Here is an 18,326-nt window from a genome sequence, read left to right on the forward strand (position 1 = left end):
CCGAAGCCGAGGCATCACAGCCCTACGGTATCGATAAGTTACCGATTATCTGATTAAGAAATCGAATCTTCACATCAAACAGTCATTTCACGTTATTTCAAATTGTTGCTGATCAGACATAGATTAAGTCTATTCTATGGGCTATGAAGTCCTACAGGTTGTACAAGCTGTGGGGGATTCGCGGCTAGACTTTAGAAAAACCGACAGACCAATTCTATTGTATCATGGTAACGTTGGCGGCTAAACAACAATGGTGATTCGCCAGCCCTGTACTTGAAGTATGTTCTCCTCTCGGAAATTGAATAAGGTGTAATAAAAGTGTGTAGGTAGTGTGGCATTTCCTGCCGTAAATCTTTCGTGAGATATTCTCTGCCAAATAACATGGCTTTTAAACCCGATGACAACGCCGTACATGTGCTGCGAATATGCTCGACATGCACTGAAAGACCAACTCCAAGGGATATCGCATGACTGGCCCGCAAAATGACAAAAAGGAAAATAATACAGAAGCATCAAGGCGAAATGTCGTCATCCTGGACACTGGAGCTGAAGTATCCGGGGTCAAAGTCTTCTCGATCCGTTAAACCAACGAGCATCTTGCTTGCGTCTAGACAGCGCTTCACAATACGCCCACGAATCTTGTTATCGAGACCGCTTCGACGGCCTGTATCATGTCCTACCCACATGCGAAGTGAGCCAGCAAGACGCTCAAGGCCGTAGGTCGTCTCGGCCTGGAGCGCGGGGTCTCGGATGAATCGTTCGAGGATCTTATGGCCAGCAACGAAGCTGAGGAGCGTTGTCGTTACCTCGGTAAGGTAGGTGTTGTTGACGACGAAGATTGCTTGGCGGCGCGCCTCCTCATTGGAAGAGTCGACCAGCGTGAGACATTTCGCCAGAGTGAGTGCTTTCCGAACGTCGATTGCTGCTGGGGCGCCAGACACCAAGTTGATCAATTTCGTTCCGGAAGACGACGCATTCGATGGAGGTGTCGGCAGCGCAGCAAAAGCGGTCGCGATGTGGGTTGCCCGGTCCTGCTCGGTTACTACGGCTTTGGCGACGAGTGCTCGCAGATGCGCTTGGGAGTTGGGAGGAGCAGTGCGAGCGGACAAAGAGAGTCCGTCACTGATCGACTCCGTAATCTTTCCGTCGTTGAGCGACTCGGCCAGCGTCTGTCTTAGCAGCAAGCTGGAGTACCATGCTGCCAGTGCATCCAATGGGGACGAGATGGCAAAGTCTCCGACAACCCCGTCCATGCACGGATCGGCACTCGTGTGTTCAGCGACAGGACGATTCCAGGCCAAATTGTACGCGCGTTGAATGATTGGGAAGCTGAAAACATCGTCGCATTCTTTCTCCAAAAGAGCGGCCAGATGGTCCGGCAGTGGTTCTGCGTCGCTGTCCGGCTTTGAAGCAAGGTTGGTTGCAATGCGGTGTTCGCTTCGAGCCATGTTCCAGTATCGTCGGGCCAACTTGGCACTCAGGTGGCCCATGATCCAAGAGAGGCCGTGGCCGGCATTGGCAAGCTCCCACAAGAGCACGCGTAGGTGCAAAGACTTGAGCATCAGTCGCCCGGGCGTGTCCGGCAACGTGCCCGAGGCCATCAACGTCAGCACCAACCGGCTCTTGCTGATCTCAGCATCACCACCCGTCAATTGTGCATCCAGTGCGATGCTCCAAGCCTTGATCCTTGCAGCTTCCTGCTCTTTAGTAGTGCCAGATAGGAATGCATAGTGAGGCCAACCGATGAGCTTGCGGGTGCTGAGTTTCAAAGTCTTGAGGCTCAAAGCCGCCACTTCGAGGAGGAAGTTGTGTCTCGGAACCCACACAGTCTGTATCGCTGTAAGCCATGCTCTGTGTCGTACCTCCACTGGCGATGCGAGCGAAGGCGCACGAGCAAGATGTATCGCACTCGACGTCCTCTTCTTGGATTTCGCGCTAAAGTCGAACATGGGCGCTATGATCCAGAAAATAGCACCGAAGATGAGCAAGAGCTTTGCCAAGGGGAGTTGTGCACTGGTGGCGCCCAAAGACACGCGAGGGGCGAGGATAGCGGCGAAGTTGAAAGGCACAGCGAACAGTCCACGTCCATCTGATTCCTCTTGCGACTGCTCCCGTTCAACAAGTCCTTCCAAGATCATAAGACCGGCAAGGGACCCAACCATGAGCTTGCCCACCATGCTGTTGTTCCGGCGGCTGTTGACCATAGGTGGGCCTTGACGCGACCCACCGGCGTAAGGGGGATATGCGTGTGCATAGTGCGGTTGCGGTGGGAGACCTTGGCGCATCTGTGCGATGTGATCCGGCACTGGGATCATTCCTTGAGGTGGACCGGACATGGACATGCTATGTGAGGGCGTGAAGGGGTCCTCGTGTTGATACCTGTTACCGTCGGGAGTACCCATGGGGCCGTGCAGTGTCATGGGTCCGGATATTGCCATCTTTTCGTAGCTTTCTATCCGGCCCTGCAGCGTCGCGACCTCGTCCTGTAAACGCTTGTTCCTCTTCTCGAGATGGCGAATGTACTCGGTAGCCTTGGACAGCACAGTGGCTTTATTGAGTTTGTGAGCCGGCGTCAGCCCTTCGAGATCCTCGGGGTCATCGTCCTCCTCGTTTGCGCCAGCGCCGCGCGACATGACTCTCAGACTGGGAACGCTGTCGCGCAGCGCTGCAATCTTGTCGTTGAGATTTGTTCGATATCTCTTCTCGATCATGTTGTGTGCTGTCTTCTTGGGTGGCTGGTGCTTCTCTTTCTTGCCAGACGGTGCGGAGTCGTCGTCAGTCGACGACTTGCGCTTTTTGGGGTTGTCGGATGCGGGCTCGGGTGTGGAATGGCCAGACGAAGAACTGGTCCGGGCATTGTGGATGGAGCTGGGGCTGTGACTATGCTGCAGGCTTGGTGGATTCGACAGCGGCGGGACGGAAGCTGATGGAAGAGCAGTAGGTTCGAAGCGGGGAGGCGAGAAGAGAGTGTTGTCGCCCATCTGGTGGGGCCAGGCCATCTGAGTCGGGTAGAAGGTGCCATGGTGCTGGCCGTCAACGGGAGGCGAACTTAGGTTCTGCGTGTCAAAGTCGAATGCGGGTGGCAGTTCGGAATTTTCGCCAAAGGTGAAGGGCACGCTGTGCGTCGGAGCCGACATGGCCTGGGTGGAGGGCGGGTTGGTGCCCTGGATCTGGAGGGAGGGGTCGCGCAACTGTGAATTATGTCTGCGGTTGAAGAGTGGAGGCCGTTGGAGTTCAGGCTTCAGAGGGCAGGCGGGGCCGCTAAGCTTCAAGTCAGGCCCCTGAGACAGGTTGGGGTCCCATGTCATAAAGTCATTCCAGCTGGGCGCCGCGAGCGAGTCGCTCGGCGCGGCAAGCGGCAAGTCGTCGGGAGCCGTGGTGAGCCATGGAGGGCGGATTCCCGCAGCCTCGAACTGGAACGCGCTCGCCATGAGAGGGTCTTCCATCTTTTCTTTGCTTGCCGTGGGCGGCGGCGAGGTGCCGCTCGGCTGGGGGCTCAAGGATGGCCGGAACGAGTCGAAGACGCAGTACGGACCGACCTGTGTGGTTGGGAGCGGTTAGCACTGCTCGGCTGGGCGCAACACGGTTTCCCGCAGGCACATACGGCGATCCGCTCGAGCTCCAGGCCATCGTCGAAGCCTTCATCGTCGTAGGGCGACGCCATGGTTGCGGACAGCGGAGGAGGGCGGGGCGGGGCAGGGCAGAGGCAGACACAGCAATGCAGCAGCACCGCGTGAACACCAGAGGGAGGAGCGGCTCTTACCAACAGACACTGCGCAGGCGTCTGCGAATATCAGGCCACATGCAGCCGCAGCGAGGTGCTCAGCAGAGGCCCGGGTGGCTCCGCGGCGCACAGCAGCAGCAGCGCCCGCGCACGACGGCAGCGGCCGAGGCTCGGAAACTCGGGGGAGCGCGACGCTCAGCAAGGACGGGCAGATGCAGCGCGGCAGTGGGTGCGAGGGCTCCGGGCGTGTGATGGGTCGCTCTTTGCACAGTCAGGCCACAATCGTACGACGTCGAGGGCGCGGCCGGCAGGATGGAGCAGGCGCGACAGGGGGGCGCCGCTTCTATATGCACGGCGAGGGCAGGGCGGGGGAGCGTGTCGAGGGATACAACGGCGCGCTGTCTCGGCGGCGCAGGTTGCGCATGCAGACGTCTTGTATGTATATTGCAGAGGAGTCGGCGTGCGACTTTACGACAGTCGAGACCGAAAGCCGCGCGTGTGGCGCCTTGTCCTGGCGCACAGCACGCGCCCCCCACCACGCCCAGTAGCCTTGGCCCTACCGAGCCCAGCCGAGCCCTCCGCCGTGGGCCCTCGCCGTCACAGGCCAGGAGATCGGATGGAGATGGCATGGAAACGACTCGGCCCTAGCAGCCCTCCACCATTGGCCGCGTTTCCATGCGCGAGCCCTCCACGTAGCGAACATGCTCTTCCTGGGTCGCTTTGACAGCTGAGGAACCACGGTTCGCCGTGTCTGGTCTGGGCGCGATTGCTTTTCTCGACACCTCGGCGAGGCGGGTGGCCAGCCGATCGCTGCATCTCCGTGTCTTCACCTCCACACAAAGAACGCATGCCTATCGATTGCAGCCATGGCGGATGTCGCGTATCGATCGAAGGCGGCCTGACGCCAGGCTGAAGCAAGATGAGACGGCGTCCGACGCGCTACCGAACAGGCATCACCGTAGAACAAACTGCGCGACGACAAGAGCGCCTGGCCCTCGTTTCCGCAGCCCTCCGTGCGGTTGCAACTCTTGTCACGCAGAGCATCCGTGGTGGCTGTGGCAACTGCACAAAGTGGTGACGACAGTAGGTTGGCTCCATTCGTTGTGTCCATTCCGACAATCTCGCACTGCGTGATTCGGTGCTGCAGCCTTTCACACTCGTGCGTCACATCTGGAATGATAACATGGAATTACTATAGGGGCGATGACAGTAGTGCAGGGGCTTGTCATTGTATGATCAGCTTTTGCATCCACGTAGCCCTGTGTCTGTCCGATAAAAAGGTTTCCAATGCTTCCATTCCAGCCGACGTCAAACTGAAGTAGCCGACGCGACTGTACACATGTGTCACTGCCCCTGGCTGTCGCTTGAGCAATAGCCCTAGGAAATAGAATTGTCCTTTTTCGGCGCCATATTCGGAAAGCGTTACGGGGAGCCAGTACAAGGGCAGACCTTCATCGAAGCTCCGCTTATCCTGTTGCGTATCCCACCTAACATCACCATAGGGAGTCGTGAACTCGAGGTCTTCGCTGTGCCATTCAGAGAATTCCAAGCCCGGGAGTTGGTATGGCGACTTGCGCAGGCTTCCAGGACGAACCGGATAGACACAGCCATCCAACATCAGCATGCCCTTCCGAATTTGACCGTAGATGTCGTTGGATACGGGTTCAACTTCAATCTCGCGCACATGGGCAATGATCTTGACCTGGCATACTTCCCCATCTTGGTTGCGTACATTGCTCGGGATGATTTTACCATCGAGAGAGCCCCATGACCATGAGGGCCCCCGGTTGCTAGGTCGAGCTTCCTCTGGAGACGCGGCATACCAGATAAGCTGCTCTTCAAGGTGCCATTTCCACATGCCAGCCACGTACGCGTCGTCCAATGTTGCGTTCAGGAGCCTTGCAATCCCAGAGATGGCAATCAAGCGATCGGTGGGATGTGAGAGTCGCTTGCCCGTGTACTCGCGTATCATGGCCTCCCAGAAGATGAGGGAATGCCACGCACTCATGTCGCCCCCGCTGTGACCCCGGGACTTAGAATCGAGTAGAGTCAACGGTCGGCTCTGCCAATACTGAAGGCTCTGATACATTGTCGGAAGCCCAGAAGGAAGACATTCGCACGCAAAAGACCGCCGACATTCCCAGAAGACCTGTTCCTCGGCAAAGTGTATGATTCGCTTCGACAGAGTGCGCTCTTGGTAAACCCACGCGCGGTCGTTGAGAGGCGCTCGAGTTATGGCATCCCCGGTGAAATACTCCGGGAGAATGATGTACGTGAAGTTCGGTGCGTCTTCCCATGACGTGACGACTTGATCAAGTCTCGGGTGGCGGTCTGGATACAGACCTTGTGTGCCATCAGACGCCCAGGTTGCAGCGAGACAGCAGAAAGCATTGCCATAGACTTGCGCCATCTGTGCCGCTTCGGCCTGCCAGTCCTCGGCTGAATCCTGAATGATGCACAAAGAGTCGATCCATATGTAGCGTATGCCTAGTGCCCGAACTGTCAAGACAGCATCTTGAAACGTTTGTGGAAGAACGCGAACATCAATATGCGTCGTGAGCTCGTCTAGATTGGACTCCAGCAGTCGAAAAGGTACAGCAGCTCCCCAGCAATGACTGAGGGTTGCATAGGCGCCTTCAAGGCGTTCTTTTGCTGTGATGGAGAGTCTGACTGTCTCATCATGCTCTGTGCCGACATCTACAATGCGTGTAGGATAATTCCATACTGAGGGTTGCTGGCATTCGGGATGAAGAGCGACACACTCATCGACCCATTTTTGCATCAAGAGGATCGTATCTTTAGTTTCAGGCGATGCTTGAGTGCGAGGCAAGGATGATACTCGAAGATCTGTTGCAGGTTACTTCTTGTTCTACTCTCAACGATGTGGTTTCTGTACTGACCTTCGAGTGGGAACAGGTGGACTACATACGAATCGTGATACGTGTCGACGGGAGTTCTACCAATGCCAAGCTCAACGCCGCCTCCCACTTCCAATTGATCCTGGTCGAAGCCCTTTCTGTATTGTGAGAAGTCGTTGCAAAGCGTGTAGTGTGTGAAGTCATCCTGGGTTCCCTTTGTCCCTGACCCTAACGCTGGAGTTCTCTGTGGTTCGGTGAGAAGATCATCTATTCCGAATTTCTCAACCATGTCGCTCCACGCTGGCCTGCAAATCAGACAGCCTTCTTCTGCTGCCTGCTGCATGCTTGCTCCTGTTAGATGATGCGTCCATCGCTCTAGTTCTTCCTCAGGGTCAGGTGTTTCGGGTATTCGAGGGCCGCTGAATATCTTGCGGCACTGTAAGCACAATGTGGCTGTAGACATGGTGTGGAGTTTTCAGCATTGCAACTTGTGTTCAAAGAGTGAAAGCTAAGTCGTATCCCCCCGCTCCTCTAAGCCATATGCGGATTAGTAAATTGGGCTGGTCTCTTCTTCCTGCACGTGGTTCACAGTGGCTGACATAGAAAACCGGACTTCAGCACACCTTATCCCGTAGGAACTTACTATACAGACAATACGGTTGCAAATTTACTATTTGATCGTCTATCCTGAGATCTCATAGCCACAAAGTTCAGTTTTCACTGCCAGCCACTGTGGTCTACTCGTGAAGCGAAGTATTCGGACCACAGTCACCCACAGCCTCTCATCGTGATCCGCACCAGCCACGACAAACCCGAAAGAAAGAACCCGATGTCGATCTCCTCTCCTCTGCCACAATGTTCAGCTCAAGGCACTACCGGGTCAAGTCCTACTTGCATATCCTAGGCTAACACCGAAACACCGAGATGGGCTGCAATATAACGAGACCCAAGATCGATTTCTTCTGCACTCTCGCCCTCTGAATTCCAAAACCAGCCAGAAGAGAAACGCTCACTGTTTTGTCCACCACAATTCTTACTCGCTCATTCTACTTCAGCAATGCAGCCCTCCACCCTCCACGAATCCCGCACAGCCACAACCAGCGCCCCCCACCTCCTTCCCAAACTCCACTCCCTCGCCGAATCAAACCCCCACCTCAACCTCCTCGACGCCGGCTGCGGCCCCGGCACCATCTCTACCAGCTTCGCGCAGCTCCTTCCCAACGGGCACGTCACCGGCCTCGATCTCAACACCGCCATCCTCCCGCGTGCGCGCCAAAACGCCGCCGCGGCCGGTGTAACCAACATTGACTTCGTGGAGGGCAGTGTATTCACGCTGCCGTTTGCCGACGAGAGCTTCGATGTCGTGTTTTGCCACCAGGTGCTGATTCATCTTGGGCAGCCGTGGGAGGCGCTCAGGGAGATGCTGAGGGTGGCGAAGAAGGGGGGTGTTGTCGCGGCGAGAGAGGGCGATTATGGATCTGAGGTGGTGTGGCCGGGTGAGTGAACCAACGCGTACAAAGTGGATGGGTCACCTTGTGGAAGCAAAGGCTGGTCGCTTAGATGAGACCTGTAGCATGCTGTCGTACCTCACGCTAACTTTGTATCCGTACCTTAGGCGATCCTGCGTTAGGAAGGTTCCATGAACTTATGACAGGGGTTATGCGTGCGGGCGGGGGGACGCCAGAGGCGGGGAGACAGCTGCTTGCTTGGGCGCTGAAGGCAGGGGCGGAGAGGAGAAGGGTGGAGGTTAGTTTTGGGACGTCGTCGTACTGTACTTTGAATGAGAGGAGGTTCTGTGGTAAGTCTTTCGTTGTTTTGCATTGGAACGTTGCGTTCGTGCGGCAGAGAGTGTGCTGCTAACGTGTGTTATGCTTTAGCGCAGGGTTTGTGCGAGCAGCTTAGGGGCGGTGGGTTACGAGCGAAAGCCATGAAGTTTGAACTCGGCGAAGATGAGGACTTTGAAGAGATGGCGAAGGCGTGGGAGGAGTGGGCGGAGAGAGATAATTCAAGCTTGGCCATGTTGCAGGGACAGATTCTGATCGAAAAGTGACGAGCATGAGCAACCAACGGCAATGGTTCTCACAATGGAATGGTTGAGTTCTCGCTCAACCAAGCTTTGATTGGCAAGCAGTGAAGAACAACTAATTCATTAGTACACATATCCAGAAGACCATTCACTATACCATTACCGCCGTCCTCCAAGCATCACGTGTTACCGGATTGCCTTCCTAGCATGAGCGCCTTCTCGAAACAACTTCGTAAATATAACTGCTCCTGTTTCGCCAACGTCTACGTCGATCACACCGAGACAGAGCGAGCCTTCAAGAGTTGCGGAACTACGCCCCACCTGTGTCGCAAGACTGCAAGAGAAGGTAGTCTGGCGGTTGGGTAATCAGCCCGAAGCAAACAATTTTCTGGCAGTTTTTACGGCTTCGGCTGAGTGTATACCGGACGATGCGGTTCTCCCCTGGGTTTACAGAATTATAGCTTGTTATCCTCTCACTTCTATCTTTGGCCTTCCAACGATTCAATTATGAAACCGAACAGGCGTTCTTCTAGCAGTGCCTTGAGGACACCATCTCTGGTTGCTTTCATACCACTGGGCCTCTTCGATGTTGCATCCTCACTAACCATCTGTTTACAGATTTTGTATGGCAAACGCGCTTTGTATGTTGTATACAGACAGGTGCCACTTCATGTTGGCTTTGTTCTCTTACTTTCCCCGATTGACTGCGGCGCAGCTTACTGGCGACCTCAGGTTTTACTCTCACTAAGACCTTTCTAAAAGTAAGAGCCGGGGACGTCTGGATCATAACAGCAGCTCTATCACTATACAAAGAGGCCCCGCCCCACAAAACTTCCAGCTGTTCGCGCCCTTCATTCGACCACCAGACTATACGAAACGATTGGTTGCCATCGCCAGCACGGGAATACAATCAGCAATACAAGCGCGATACGACTCGCAATGGCGGTACTCAAGGGCGTTGTCATCGCGTCGGTCGGCGATATCAAGGATCATTCCGGCAAGCATATAAGCAACGAGCAGCTGAAGAAGTGGGTCGTGAACAACAAAGGACGTTGGGCTCCAGAGGTTGTCCAAGGAACTACGCACTTGATCAGTTCCAAAGATGCTTACAAGAAAGATGCCAAAGCAGGTATGTCACACTACTCGGTGCTGGAAAGCCACTAGAGATTGCACATATGGATAACATTGCTGCGTCGAAGCTAGCTCTCCGCTCAGGTGACCTGTGAAGGCTGGTCGAAGTAAAAACTAACATGAACCAGTGCAAAAGGCGAAGGCACTCCGGATATTCGTCGTCAACTACGACTGGCTCGAGGACTCCCTGCAGAAAGGCCGGAAGGTCGCCGAGCGCAAGTACATCTGGGGACAAGTTCGAGCTGAGCGCAAGCAACAGAAGCTTCTGAAGAGACTGGGTCCGCAAGCAGATTGTAAGCTCCGGTTGACGATCTGTTTTCCTGCCGTTGCTTATACTAACATCGCACAGCAATGAAGTTCAACACAGGATGCGAGCTCGCGAAACAGGATGTTGGTTCTGGTACGTCTCGCAAGCGTTCCAGTGGCTTCTTTTCCAGTGCTCTCGACGATCTTAGAAGGAAGAGGGAGGCGAGAGAGGCCGAAGAGAACGCGAAGAAAGCTCAGGCTGCGAATACACTACCGAACCGCGAGCTCACACCTGCAACCAAGGAAGGCTCAGAGCATCACATGCCACCGGCCAAAGCGCGCTTGGCATCAGAATCAACTGTAGCTGCTCTAGAATCTCCAGCCAGACAGCAACATAAGCCTGAAGATGGTGTCACCTCCAATGAGGAAGTTGAGGACGCATCTGCTACAGACAACACACCAAAGCCCTCCCCCTTCCCGCCCGGCCTCAGATACACGCCTCCCTCTTCTTCTGCGGCTTCACACTTGCCTAGGCCTTCTACAACGCCTGATACTGCTGTTCAGCCTGTTGAGACCAAAACCGCTAATCCCAAGCTCGAAGACCTCTACCACATCTACCTCGATGCGAAGGGCTTCGAATACAAGCTCATCCTCCTGCGCTCGAACCCCTACCTCAACAACTTCGCTCGCTACGACCTGCGCATGTACGAGTCGCACACCGTGCCGCACGTCTACTGCACAGTCGCTCGGTACATCCCACCTGGTGGAGTCAAACCAGCAGCAGCAGCATCCACGCCCCAGACCAACGCTCAAGCACCCGCAACGCCCTCGCCACCGTCCACTCAGCCAGTCCAGGCCATGCACCCCACAGCGGCACACCTCCACGCCCTCATCACACCGCCCCTACCATCCCCATCCGCCCCCTACCGCACCGCCATCGCCCCGCCAAACTCGGACTTCCCCACCGCCTTCCGCGCCCTCCGCCACGCCTTCCGCGACCTCACCCTCCTCTCCTGGCTCGAGCGCCTCTCCGACCCCTCCCTCCAGCGCCTCCGCGCACAAGCCTTCTGCATCGAGCCCTTTGTGTGGCGTCGTCCCGCGGAGGGTCTGCCCACAGGCTTCGAGCCCCCCGCGTTCGCGCCGCTGGAGGGGCAGGCGGATGTGCAGCTCGAGGGGTACACGCGGAATGCGTGGGGGTTGCCGGCGCTGGATGAGCCGCTTGGGGAGGGGGGCGCGATTGGGATTGCGCTTGTGAGGGAGGCGGAGGAGGCGAGGCGCAGAGAAGAGGAGACGACGAAGATGGAAGAGAAGAGGGCGGCGCTGGAGAGGACCAGGGCGAAGAAGGCCGGCCGCATGGCGCAGACGGCGATCAAGCCGCAGTATTATGAGCCGCAGAAGAGGTTCGACAAGCGGTTTGACTACTGAGCGGCGAGGAGTAGGGCTTGGGCAGAGGGCAGAAGGCTACCTGGAACGACCGTGACTTAGCATCTGAGACGGTCATTGCGTATCGCCATGATTACGATACGCAATGCACGTCTGACTGGGTCTCCGCTTTGGAAAGTACATGAGGATCTAAGAATTGAGTTCATTGAAATAGATCCTTGCCATCGTTAAGACCTTCCTACAATAATATCCGCCGCTTATTGCCGGCCCAAGATCAAACACCTGTCTAAAACCCACATGTTGTTCCAGCAATAACGTCAACATGTTGTCCCCAAAATAACGCCAACCCATCCTTCCCGCTCGAAATGCATACAGACGAAGAGAAACAAAAGAATAGTTGTCGTGAAACATCGAAGGCGGAGGGGAGAAAGCCAGCCCCCATCAACAGCAGGTGCCATAACAGCGAGACAGAACTGAATGCACGTTGGCTCGTCAGAATCATCTTCCCAGAGCAAATCCTAGGGTAACACAACTTGTGTACCAGGGCGGACCGTCTCCGATACTGTGGGCGACTCTCATCTCCACTGTCCCTGGCTCAGCTTCAGCAGCCCTTCGACGCAACCCGCCTCTTCAGCGGAGCTCACAGCGGTCCTAGCACTTGTGCTGCCACCCATGAAGGCCTTCAGTTCGTCGTCTTGCTCGGGATCAGAGAACTTGCGCCCGCCTTTCTTTGGCGTCGACTTGTCGAGCATGGCGCCCAGGCTGTTGCTCTGCGACATGACCTCGCTATTCTCGCCGAGGATCTGGCGCGTGCGCTGTACAGCAGGAGACTCTTGGATCTTCCGTGACCGCTGCTGCGACTTCGGCACGTCCGGAATCCAGTTCTCCTTGTCGGATTCGGTCTGTGGTAGCTCGTCGGAGTCGCTGCTGCTGCTGCCCTTGGACTGGAGACGGCCGTTGATGGTGGCAGCGCGCTGCATGGGGCTGCGTGCCTTTTTGACACCGTATTTGGGTGACACCTTTACAGAGTGATGCCGTGGTATGACTGGTGAGTTCTGGCGCGCCTGGTTCTGCTGTAGTATCCGCCTGTTTGCTCGAAGGAGCCCGATAGCATCGGCCGCGCTGCCGCTGCCTTCTTGTTCCGCACGCGTTGTCAGGCTAGTGTTGTATCGCGTGTCCGGATCGCACCAGAACTCCCATGCGCGCGAGTCCCGACTGCGGCCTATTGTGGATGTCCGTGGTATTTTGGGACTGCGCTCCTCACCCCGGGCGACAGCAGCCAGTCGCTCGTTCAAGCCTGCCGCACTATAGCTCCTTCGGAGGCCTGCTGCTGCACGCGCGAACTGTGCGTTGCTCGTCCTAGCATGCGGGGGAGAAGGTGTCTTGTCAAGGTCGGTGACGACGCGCGCCGTGCCGTCTTCATTCGTCGATATGCGCACAAAAGAATGCGCGCGCTTCATCGTTCGCGTTGTGGTAGTGGAGGGCGTAGTCGCGGTCATGGGCGCGTTTGTAGTGGTAGGCGGTGCGAAATGAGGGAACGTTATCGTCTCCGGCGCATAGTCGTCAGCAGAGCGCATGAAGGACGCGCTGCGGCGGTTTGAGATCCAGTTGGTGCGCGACTGGGAACCGCCCTGTGAGGATGCATTCTGCTGCGAGCTGCTGAGTTCAGTCGGTGCGGTATCGATTGTGTGAGGATCGGTGGAAGGAACGACGGTCGAGTCCGCTGTAGCCTGCGACTCGGTCTTCGCAGGCTCTGGGCTTTCTGCTACTGCTTCTTCTGATATTGCTCGGTCGTGTCCAGACCCAGCATGACTAGACTCAACGAGCTCTGCAAAGACCGTCGCGTCCTCTACTTTCCGATTTTGGCGCGTTTCCTCGAAGGACTCCTCGGAATCGGCGGGTTGGGCGGGTTCAGCGACATCAGCGGGAGGCTCCGCAATTTCGCCGTCGTGCGGGGTTGCATCGCGGGCGTGCTCAGGCTCCGGGATCGCGTCGTCGTGCGCATTCATTTCTTCTGGCACGGGCGGGTCTGACATGGTAGAAGACGAAGACATTAATGGCGGCGTGGAAGGATGGTCAACGGGTCGCGCACGGCGGCGATCGTTCTGCCTCTTGTTCTGAAACCAGATCTAATAGGCAGTGTTGGCATTAGTTCATTCGCTCAATCCATCCTGGGATAACTCGTGACACGGGGAACACCAACCTGCACTTCTTTCTCGCCCAATGCGACCTTGCTCACGATCTCGATACGTGCAGCTTTGTCCGGCTTAGGATTTTTCTGATATTCGGCCTTCAACACCTCTTCGTCTTCCTTGCTGTATGCGTTGTTAGCTACGTGTGAGAACGCGACGGGGTGGGGTTAGTAAGCTCGGACCACCGCGCCTCTCGTCACCGCGTCGGGAAGGCGCGTCCAGCATCAGACGAAAGCCAACATTGAAACTAAGAATGAAAACTTGCCTCGTTCTTCTGCGCTTCTGACGAGCAAGAGGCTTGTTGTCTACGTCTGGGGGCAAGGAATTGGCAACGGTGTTGGGCGAATGGTTCAGAAAAGCGATCTCTCCATCGTGCCTGCTCGAGGTGGGCGACGAGGAAGGAAACGGTGATGAACCTTTCATCTTGCTGGGTTCGACCAATGTTGGCCGTCGCGTAGAAATGAGCAACTCGAGGAAAATGTCAAGTTCAGCCAGGACAATGTGAGAAAGAACGAGAGCACGACGACAAATGAATTCGAGTTGTGGCAGGGAATGTTGTGTGGCAGGCGCGTCAGTCCACGGTTCACGTAGGCAGGAGCTCCACATGCGCGTGCACGAGCTTCGGATGTCTTGCATCGCACCTTCCTTGGGATAGCGGTACGCTTACCCCATTCGAGCGTCTCTTACCGCGCACTGTGAACGAATTGTGCAATTTATGAATCCCTTCAACACTGTGTACCCTACCAGGCGCGTAAACCATGCTCCGCATACCATCGTATCATGGATCCGGCATTCATATTGACGTTTTCACCAAGTCTCAGCGTACGCCAATATGGTATAAACTTGGGTGTGGTGATTTACCCCAGCACAAGCACAAGAAAACTCTCATACATGTCCTGCAGCCAAAGCAGTTTCTAGCGGGTAGCACATCACATCATGAAGGCGCGCGACGCGTGCGCACGTGCTCGAAAGACTAGCTCTTTCAGGGCAAGCGCGCTCGGTCTCAACTTGCTACCAGCAGGTACAGGCCAAAGCGCCCACAGATGTGAGAGCATGGCTTCGGTAGTCCCATCCGTCCTTTTCCGCGCATCCTGTGCGCCTTCTCGCCCGTTGAGGATCGGATCTTATCTGCGTCTTCTACATTTTCGGTTTCTCTCCCCTCGCAAGCAGGCAACCGGTCCTAGGCAGCTACTACACTAGTGCGCGCCCTTGGCCAACAGCATTCAACCCTTGAGCAGCGGCTGCGAATTTCCTGCGCATTGAAGAAGAACTCGCAAGTGAGCGTTGGAAACACCCTTCTCCACTGTCATCTAGTCATGTGCATATGAAGGCACCTACAGTGGTTCAGTCTATGAGTCTTCCATGCACCTGCTCCACTGTCACCGGTTCAGTTCCAGGTGATTAGGTCAAGGCAGAAGTATGACACGCGAAGAGCTGGACTTGCTTTCACATATTCTGGTTTTGACTAAACAATCCTCGCCACCTCTCGAGTGACCTAGCTGGAACCATGATCGGCCCTCTAAGCGGCGCTAGGTATGACTAAGATCCTATAATCCAGTCGGCAGTATCAAAGTCACAATACGGGGAGATCCGTAAGGTGCCCCAACCAGCATCGCCTAGGTTGATTTTCCTTTTCCTCCTCGATCTCAGCGATTCGAACGACCAATAGTTGTATGAGTCTTGTTGAAGCTCAAGAACGCGCACTGAACCCTTGGGCCTTTCACCGGATATTGGCCCCCATTCCCTCATTCGGCCACCTTTCCAGCAATTTCCTTTTCAATGGACCGAAAAGAGGTATTTTCGGAGGTGCGTTCCAGCCCTGGGTGCTCTATCCCAAACATACCATGCCCCCAGTTGAGATTCGCCACTGACCTGCTCACTAACGTCTGGGGCCCTGCATGTCGAGGCTCCAAACACCAGCATCTAGTCAACGTGCGGTGTGAGATGAGCCACTAGCCATGTGGTATGCTTGCTATGCTAAGACTGAAATATAAACCTAAATATGCTGGCCCTGTCCCGTTTCCCACGCGGCCGAGTAGGCCATCTTCTGCTAGGGTGTATAGCCTTCTAATTGGGTACGTCCCTTGTCCGGCCACAACGGAGACATCAGTGCTACAAGTCCCGTAGCATGATTCACCCTCAAGAAAACATCACTGGCCGGAGGTGATACGCTTGGTGCGACCATGGTATCACGATACCTAGTAGATTTGTAGCCAGCTCCAGGCATCACTTTAGTTATAATAAACATTGTTGCCCACTCGACTGGATCGGTCTTGGGCTTTTGCTACTAAGTGACAGGCGCAAGCTAGGGGGAAAGAGGCAAATGCATCACAAGCGAGTGCACGACACTACGACTACGGACGGAGATGAGATAGTATCCATGAGAAGAGGCGTCAGTGTAGGCAACTGCAGGGTTTCTAAAGACCTAGCAAGCCGAGCCATACTAGCGACCGAACTTTGCAGACCTTCCCCCCACCCTTTTACGTGCATCGCGACCACTGCTTTCCGCGCAAACCGCCCCATTTCCTCCTTGGTTGGGCCTCCATCTTGCCTGCAACAACGGTTACAGTTGCTTCATTGGGGCGGCCCAACAGCCCTTGTTCATCCTTCGGAGTGTTTCGCTCGAATGCGTCCAATCTCTCGATCTTCCGGCCAACCTCTTAGGAGATCATTCCAAGTTGCCTACATGGACCATGCTACGCCCACTACCTCTCATTTCGAGAGTCTGACGGTGGGCCAAGTACACCGACCCTTCTTGCGTTACTTACGAGAATGCGCCAGTGCGCACAAAGCATATGCATCTTGAAAGAAGCTGATCATGATGTAACATCTTCAGGGACTATAAGACGCTGGTATGCTCGACACTCTACGTTATCTGAAAGATCTCGTGAATATCAACTTCTAAGTCAACTCCTGAGCCGTCTTACGAGCACCATCTCTCCTTGCCAGCCAGCTGGCGCAAGCTTCAATAGGTTCCAGCCTTTACTTGAATTTATCAAGAATGTCAATCATGCGGGTAGCCGTAGCCGGCACTTGCGGATTAGCCCTGATCCTGGCTCGGCAGATCCATGAGTCAACGAGCCACCAGCTCGTCATTCTATCAAGAAGTGTAAGTTAGATTCATATCTCCATCGACTCGCCATTCCGATTTTTGAGCTGAAACCCCAAAAGTCACAGCCAGGTCTTCAGTCTCAAGGATATCAATGTCAGGTCGTGGACTACAATGACCCGTCCTCTATTCAGCATTCGTTGCTGGGCGTCGACACGATCATATCCACCGTCACAGGCAATGCTCAATTGCGTCTCATCGAAGCTGCAGTGGCATGTCGCGTACGTCGATTCGTGCCAGCAGAGTTCGAGGGACAACCCAGTGTCAGGACACAGAATGGTCTCCTTGACCGCGGGAGAGCTGCTGCATTAGCATTATTACAGCACTACCGGGGCTACATACAGTCAACCGTGTTCGTCTGTGGGGTTTTCTACGAACGATTCTCCGTCAACGGAATGGTATCTCTCCGCATCGGCGTAAACACTGGGTACGGAAATGAAGGGGACTACGTTGCCGATCCGAGGAACATGACAGCTGTTGCACCTGTGTACGACTCCAGTCAGAACTTGTCAGTGGTGTGCCTGACGTCTGTTTATGACGTCGCGCGCTTCGTTGTGAGGTCCCTAGACATGACCTCCTGGCCTCAAGAGATGACCATGTGTGGAGAGAGGATGACAGTGCAGAGTCTTATTGAGACCATACAATCATGTAGAGGTGAGTTCACTTTTCTCATGCGCCACCAGAAGCAAGAGAACTGTACATCGGCTTGGCATGGGAAACTTAGACCGAGGCCATGTCCACTCCAACCTACAATTTTCTTTTTTCAATCCCGATAAACTGCTTACATTCCGCAGGCCGCCAATTCTATCCCGTCGAGTGGCAGAACCCTGCAAACTTGCAATACCAAATGACTATGGCCCAAATAGCCGGCGACACCTCCAAGCAACGGAAGCTCGCAACGCTTATCGAGACCTCCGAAAACCGATACCAATTTGCGTCTCCGGCCTATCTAAATTCTCTGTTTCCGGAAATTGTACCAATGAGCTTTCGCAACTGGTTCTCCAGTACGTCGTCTGTGTCATCCTTGAAAGCCACCCGGACTTACATGCTCCAGACAACTGGGCCTCGGTGCCCTAGCAGCGCCACGTACCAGCTAGACGGGGGAGTCCATCCATAGCACCGGTCCAAAAAGCGGCCCTGGCCAGTCGCGATCTCTGAGACGTGAGAAAGCCTCCTTGGGTCCGCTGTAGCGGGATCTAGCATCACAAAGCCTCGTGTAAGGGCAAGGCAGAATTGATGACGGGTCTTTACACTTGCGCAGTTGCGCATAGCACCCCATCGTAGGGTGACTTGTATTCTTTTCTTAGTATCAGTTGTTGGATACATTTACTCAGCATGGATAGTAGATCTTCACTCAGATGATTTGTGTTTCACCTCCATAGACCTCTATCAATTATCACTTCCACCCTTCGAGAAGCACTTTCTACATTTCCATCGTTCAGTAGTGGCGGAGTTCCCCCACGTTATAGTTGCGATCTTCCGTTCAGCTCGACAATAAGGGTGTTTGTCGGACCGAAGATGACATGCTAGACTTCCTGTCGACTCATACTCTACCGATTGACCAAAAGACCGTTCGTACATCTGCAAAGTCCGCTTCCAGTCTATGTTGAGTCATGGTCGACTGCAGCTACGAAAGGATCAAATGGTCACCTTCTAA

The 18,326-nt window shown here is 55.0% G+C and overlaps 7 protein-coding genes across 7 annotated transcripts; 4 read left to right on the plus strand and 3 right to left on the minus strand.

Annotated features, from left to right (window-relative positions):
• Nucleotides 1-328: 328 nt before the first annotated feature.
• On the minus strand, nt 329-3,760 carry CC84DRAFT_1160538 (uncharacterized protein). The gene has a single exon (XM_018177523.1). It carries the CDS (start codon nt 3,444-3,446, stop codon nt 513-515), a length of 2,934 nt encoding a protein of 977 aa, XP_018039732.1. The 5' UTR covers nt 3,447-3,760; the 3' UTR covers nt 329-512.
• Nucleotides 3,761-4,475: 715 nt separating this feature from the next.
• Nucleotides 4,476-4,904, plus strand: CC84DRAFT_435243 (uncharacterized protein). Its single transcript, XM_018186252.1, has one exon. It carries the CDS (start codon nt 4,598-4,600, stop codon nt 4,856-4,858), a length of 261 nt encoding a protein of 86 aa, XP_018039733.1. The 5' UTR covers nt 4,476-4,597; the 3' UTR covers nt 4,859-4,904.
• Nucleotides 4,808-7,062, minus strand: CC84DRAFT_1160539 (HET-domain-containing protein). Its single transcript, XM_018177524.1, has 2 exons — nt 6,625-7,062; nt 4,808-6,571 (listed from the first exon to the last, which is right to left on the minus strand). The coding sequence occupies exons 1-2, from the start codon at nt 7,043-7,045 to the stop codon at nt 4,950-4,952; spliced, it is 2,043 nt and encodes a 680-aa protein (XP_018039734.1). The 5' UTR covers nt 7,046-7,062; the 3' UTR covers nt 4,808-4,949.
• A 577-nt stretch (nt 7,063-7,639) lies between these two features.
• Nucleotides 7,640-8,632, plus strand: CC84DRAFT_1183750 (S-adenosyl-L-methionine-dependent methyltransferase; the record flags this gene model as incomplete). The annotated part of the gene is made up of 3 exons (XM_018180704.1): nt 7,640-8,078; nt 8,198-8,380; nt 8,460-8,632. The coding sequence occupies 3 exons, from the start codon at nt 7,640-7,642 to the stop codon at nt 8,630-8,632; spliced, it is 795 nt and encodes a 264-aa protein (XP_018039735.1).
• Nucleotides 8,633-9,547: 915 nt separating this feature from the next.
• Nucleotides 9,548-11,443, plus strand: CC84DRAFT_1255437 (uncharacterized protein; the record flags this gene model as incomplete). The annotated part of the gene is made up of 3 exons (XM_018184538.1): nt 9,548-9,737; nt 9,868-10,032; nt 10,089-11,443. The coding sequence occupies 3 exons, from the start codon at nt 9,548-9,550 to the stop codon at nt 11,408-11,410; spliced, it is 1,677 nt and encodes a 558-aa protein (XP_018039736.1). The 3' UTR covers nt 11,411-11,443.
• A 141-nt stretch (nt 11,444-11,584) lies between these two features.
• On the minus strand, nt 11,585-14,099 carry CC84DRAFT_1193231 (uncharacterized protein). The gene is made up of 3 exons (XM_018181284.1): nt 13,826-14,099; nt 13,572-13,683; nt 11,585-13,497 (listed from the first exon to the last, which is right to left on the minus strand). The coding sequence occupies exons 1-3, from the start codon at nt 13,981-13,983 to the stop codon at nt 11,944-11,946; spliced, it is 1,824 nt and encodes a 607-aa protein (XP_018039737.1). The 5' UTR covers nt 13,984-14,099; the 3' UTR covers nt 11,585-11,943.
• Nucleotides 14,100-16,117: 2,018 nt separating this feature from the next.
• Nucleotides 16,118-17,791, plus strand: CC84DRAFT_1160543 (NAD(P)-binding protein). The gene is made up of 3 exons (XM_018177525.1): nt 16,118-16,669; nt 16,732-17,323; nt 17,464-17,791. The coding sequence occupies exons 1-3, from the start codon at nt 16,562-16,564 to the stop codon at nt 17,784-17,786; spliced, it is 1,023 nt and encodes a 340-aa protein (XP_018039738.1). The 5' UTR covers nt 16,118-16,561; the 3' UTR covers nt 17,787-17,791.
• Nucleotides 17,792-18,326: the final 535 nt, after the last annotated feature.

This window comes from Paraphaeosphaeria sporulosa (genome assembly GCF_001642045.1).
Source record: "Paraphaeosphaeria sporulosa strain AP3s5-JAC2a unplaced genomic scaffold CC84scaffold_2, whole genome shotgun sequence".
In the NCBI taxonomy this organism is placed as follows: Eukaryota; Fungi; Ascomycota; class Dothideomycetes; order Pleosporales; family Didymosphaeriaceae; genus Paraphaeosphaeria; species Paraphaeosphaeria sporulosa.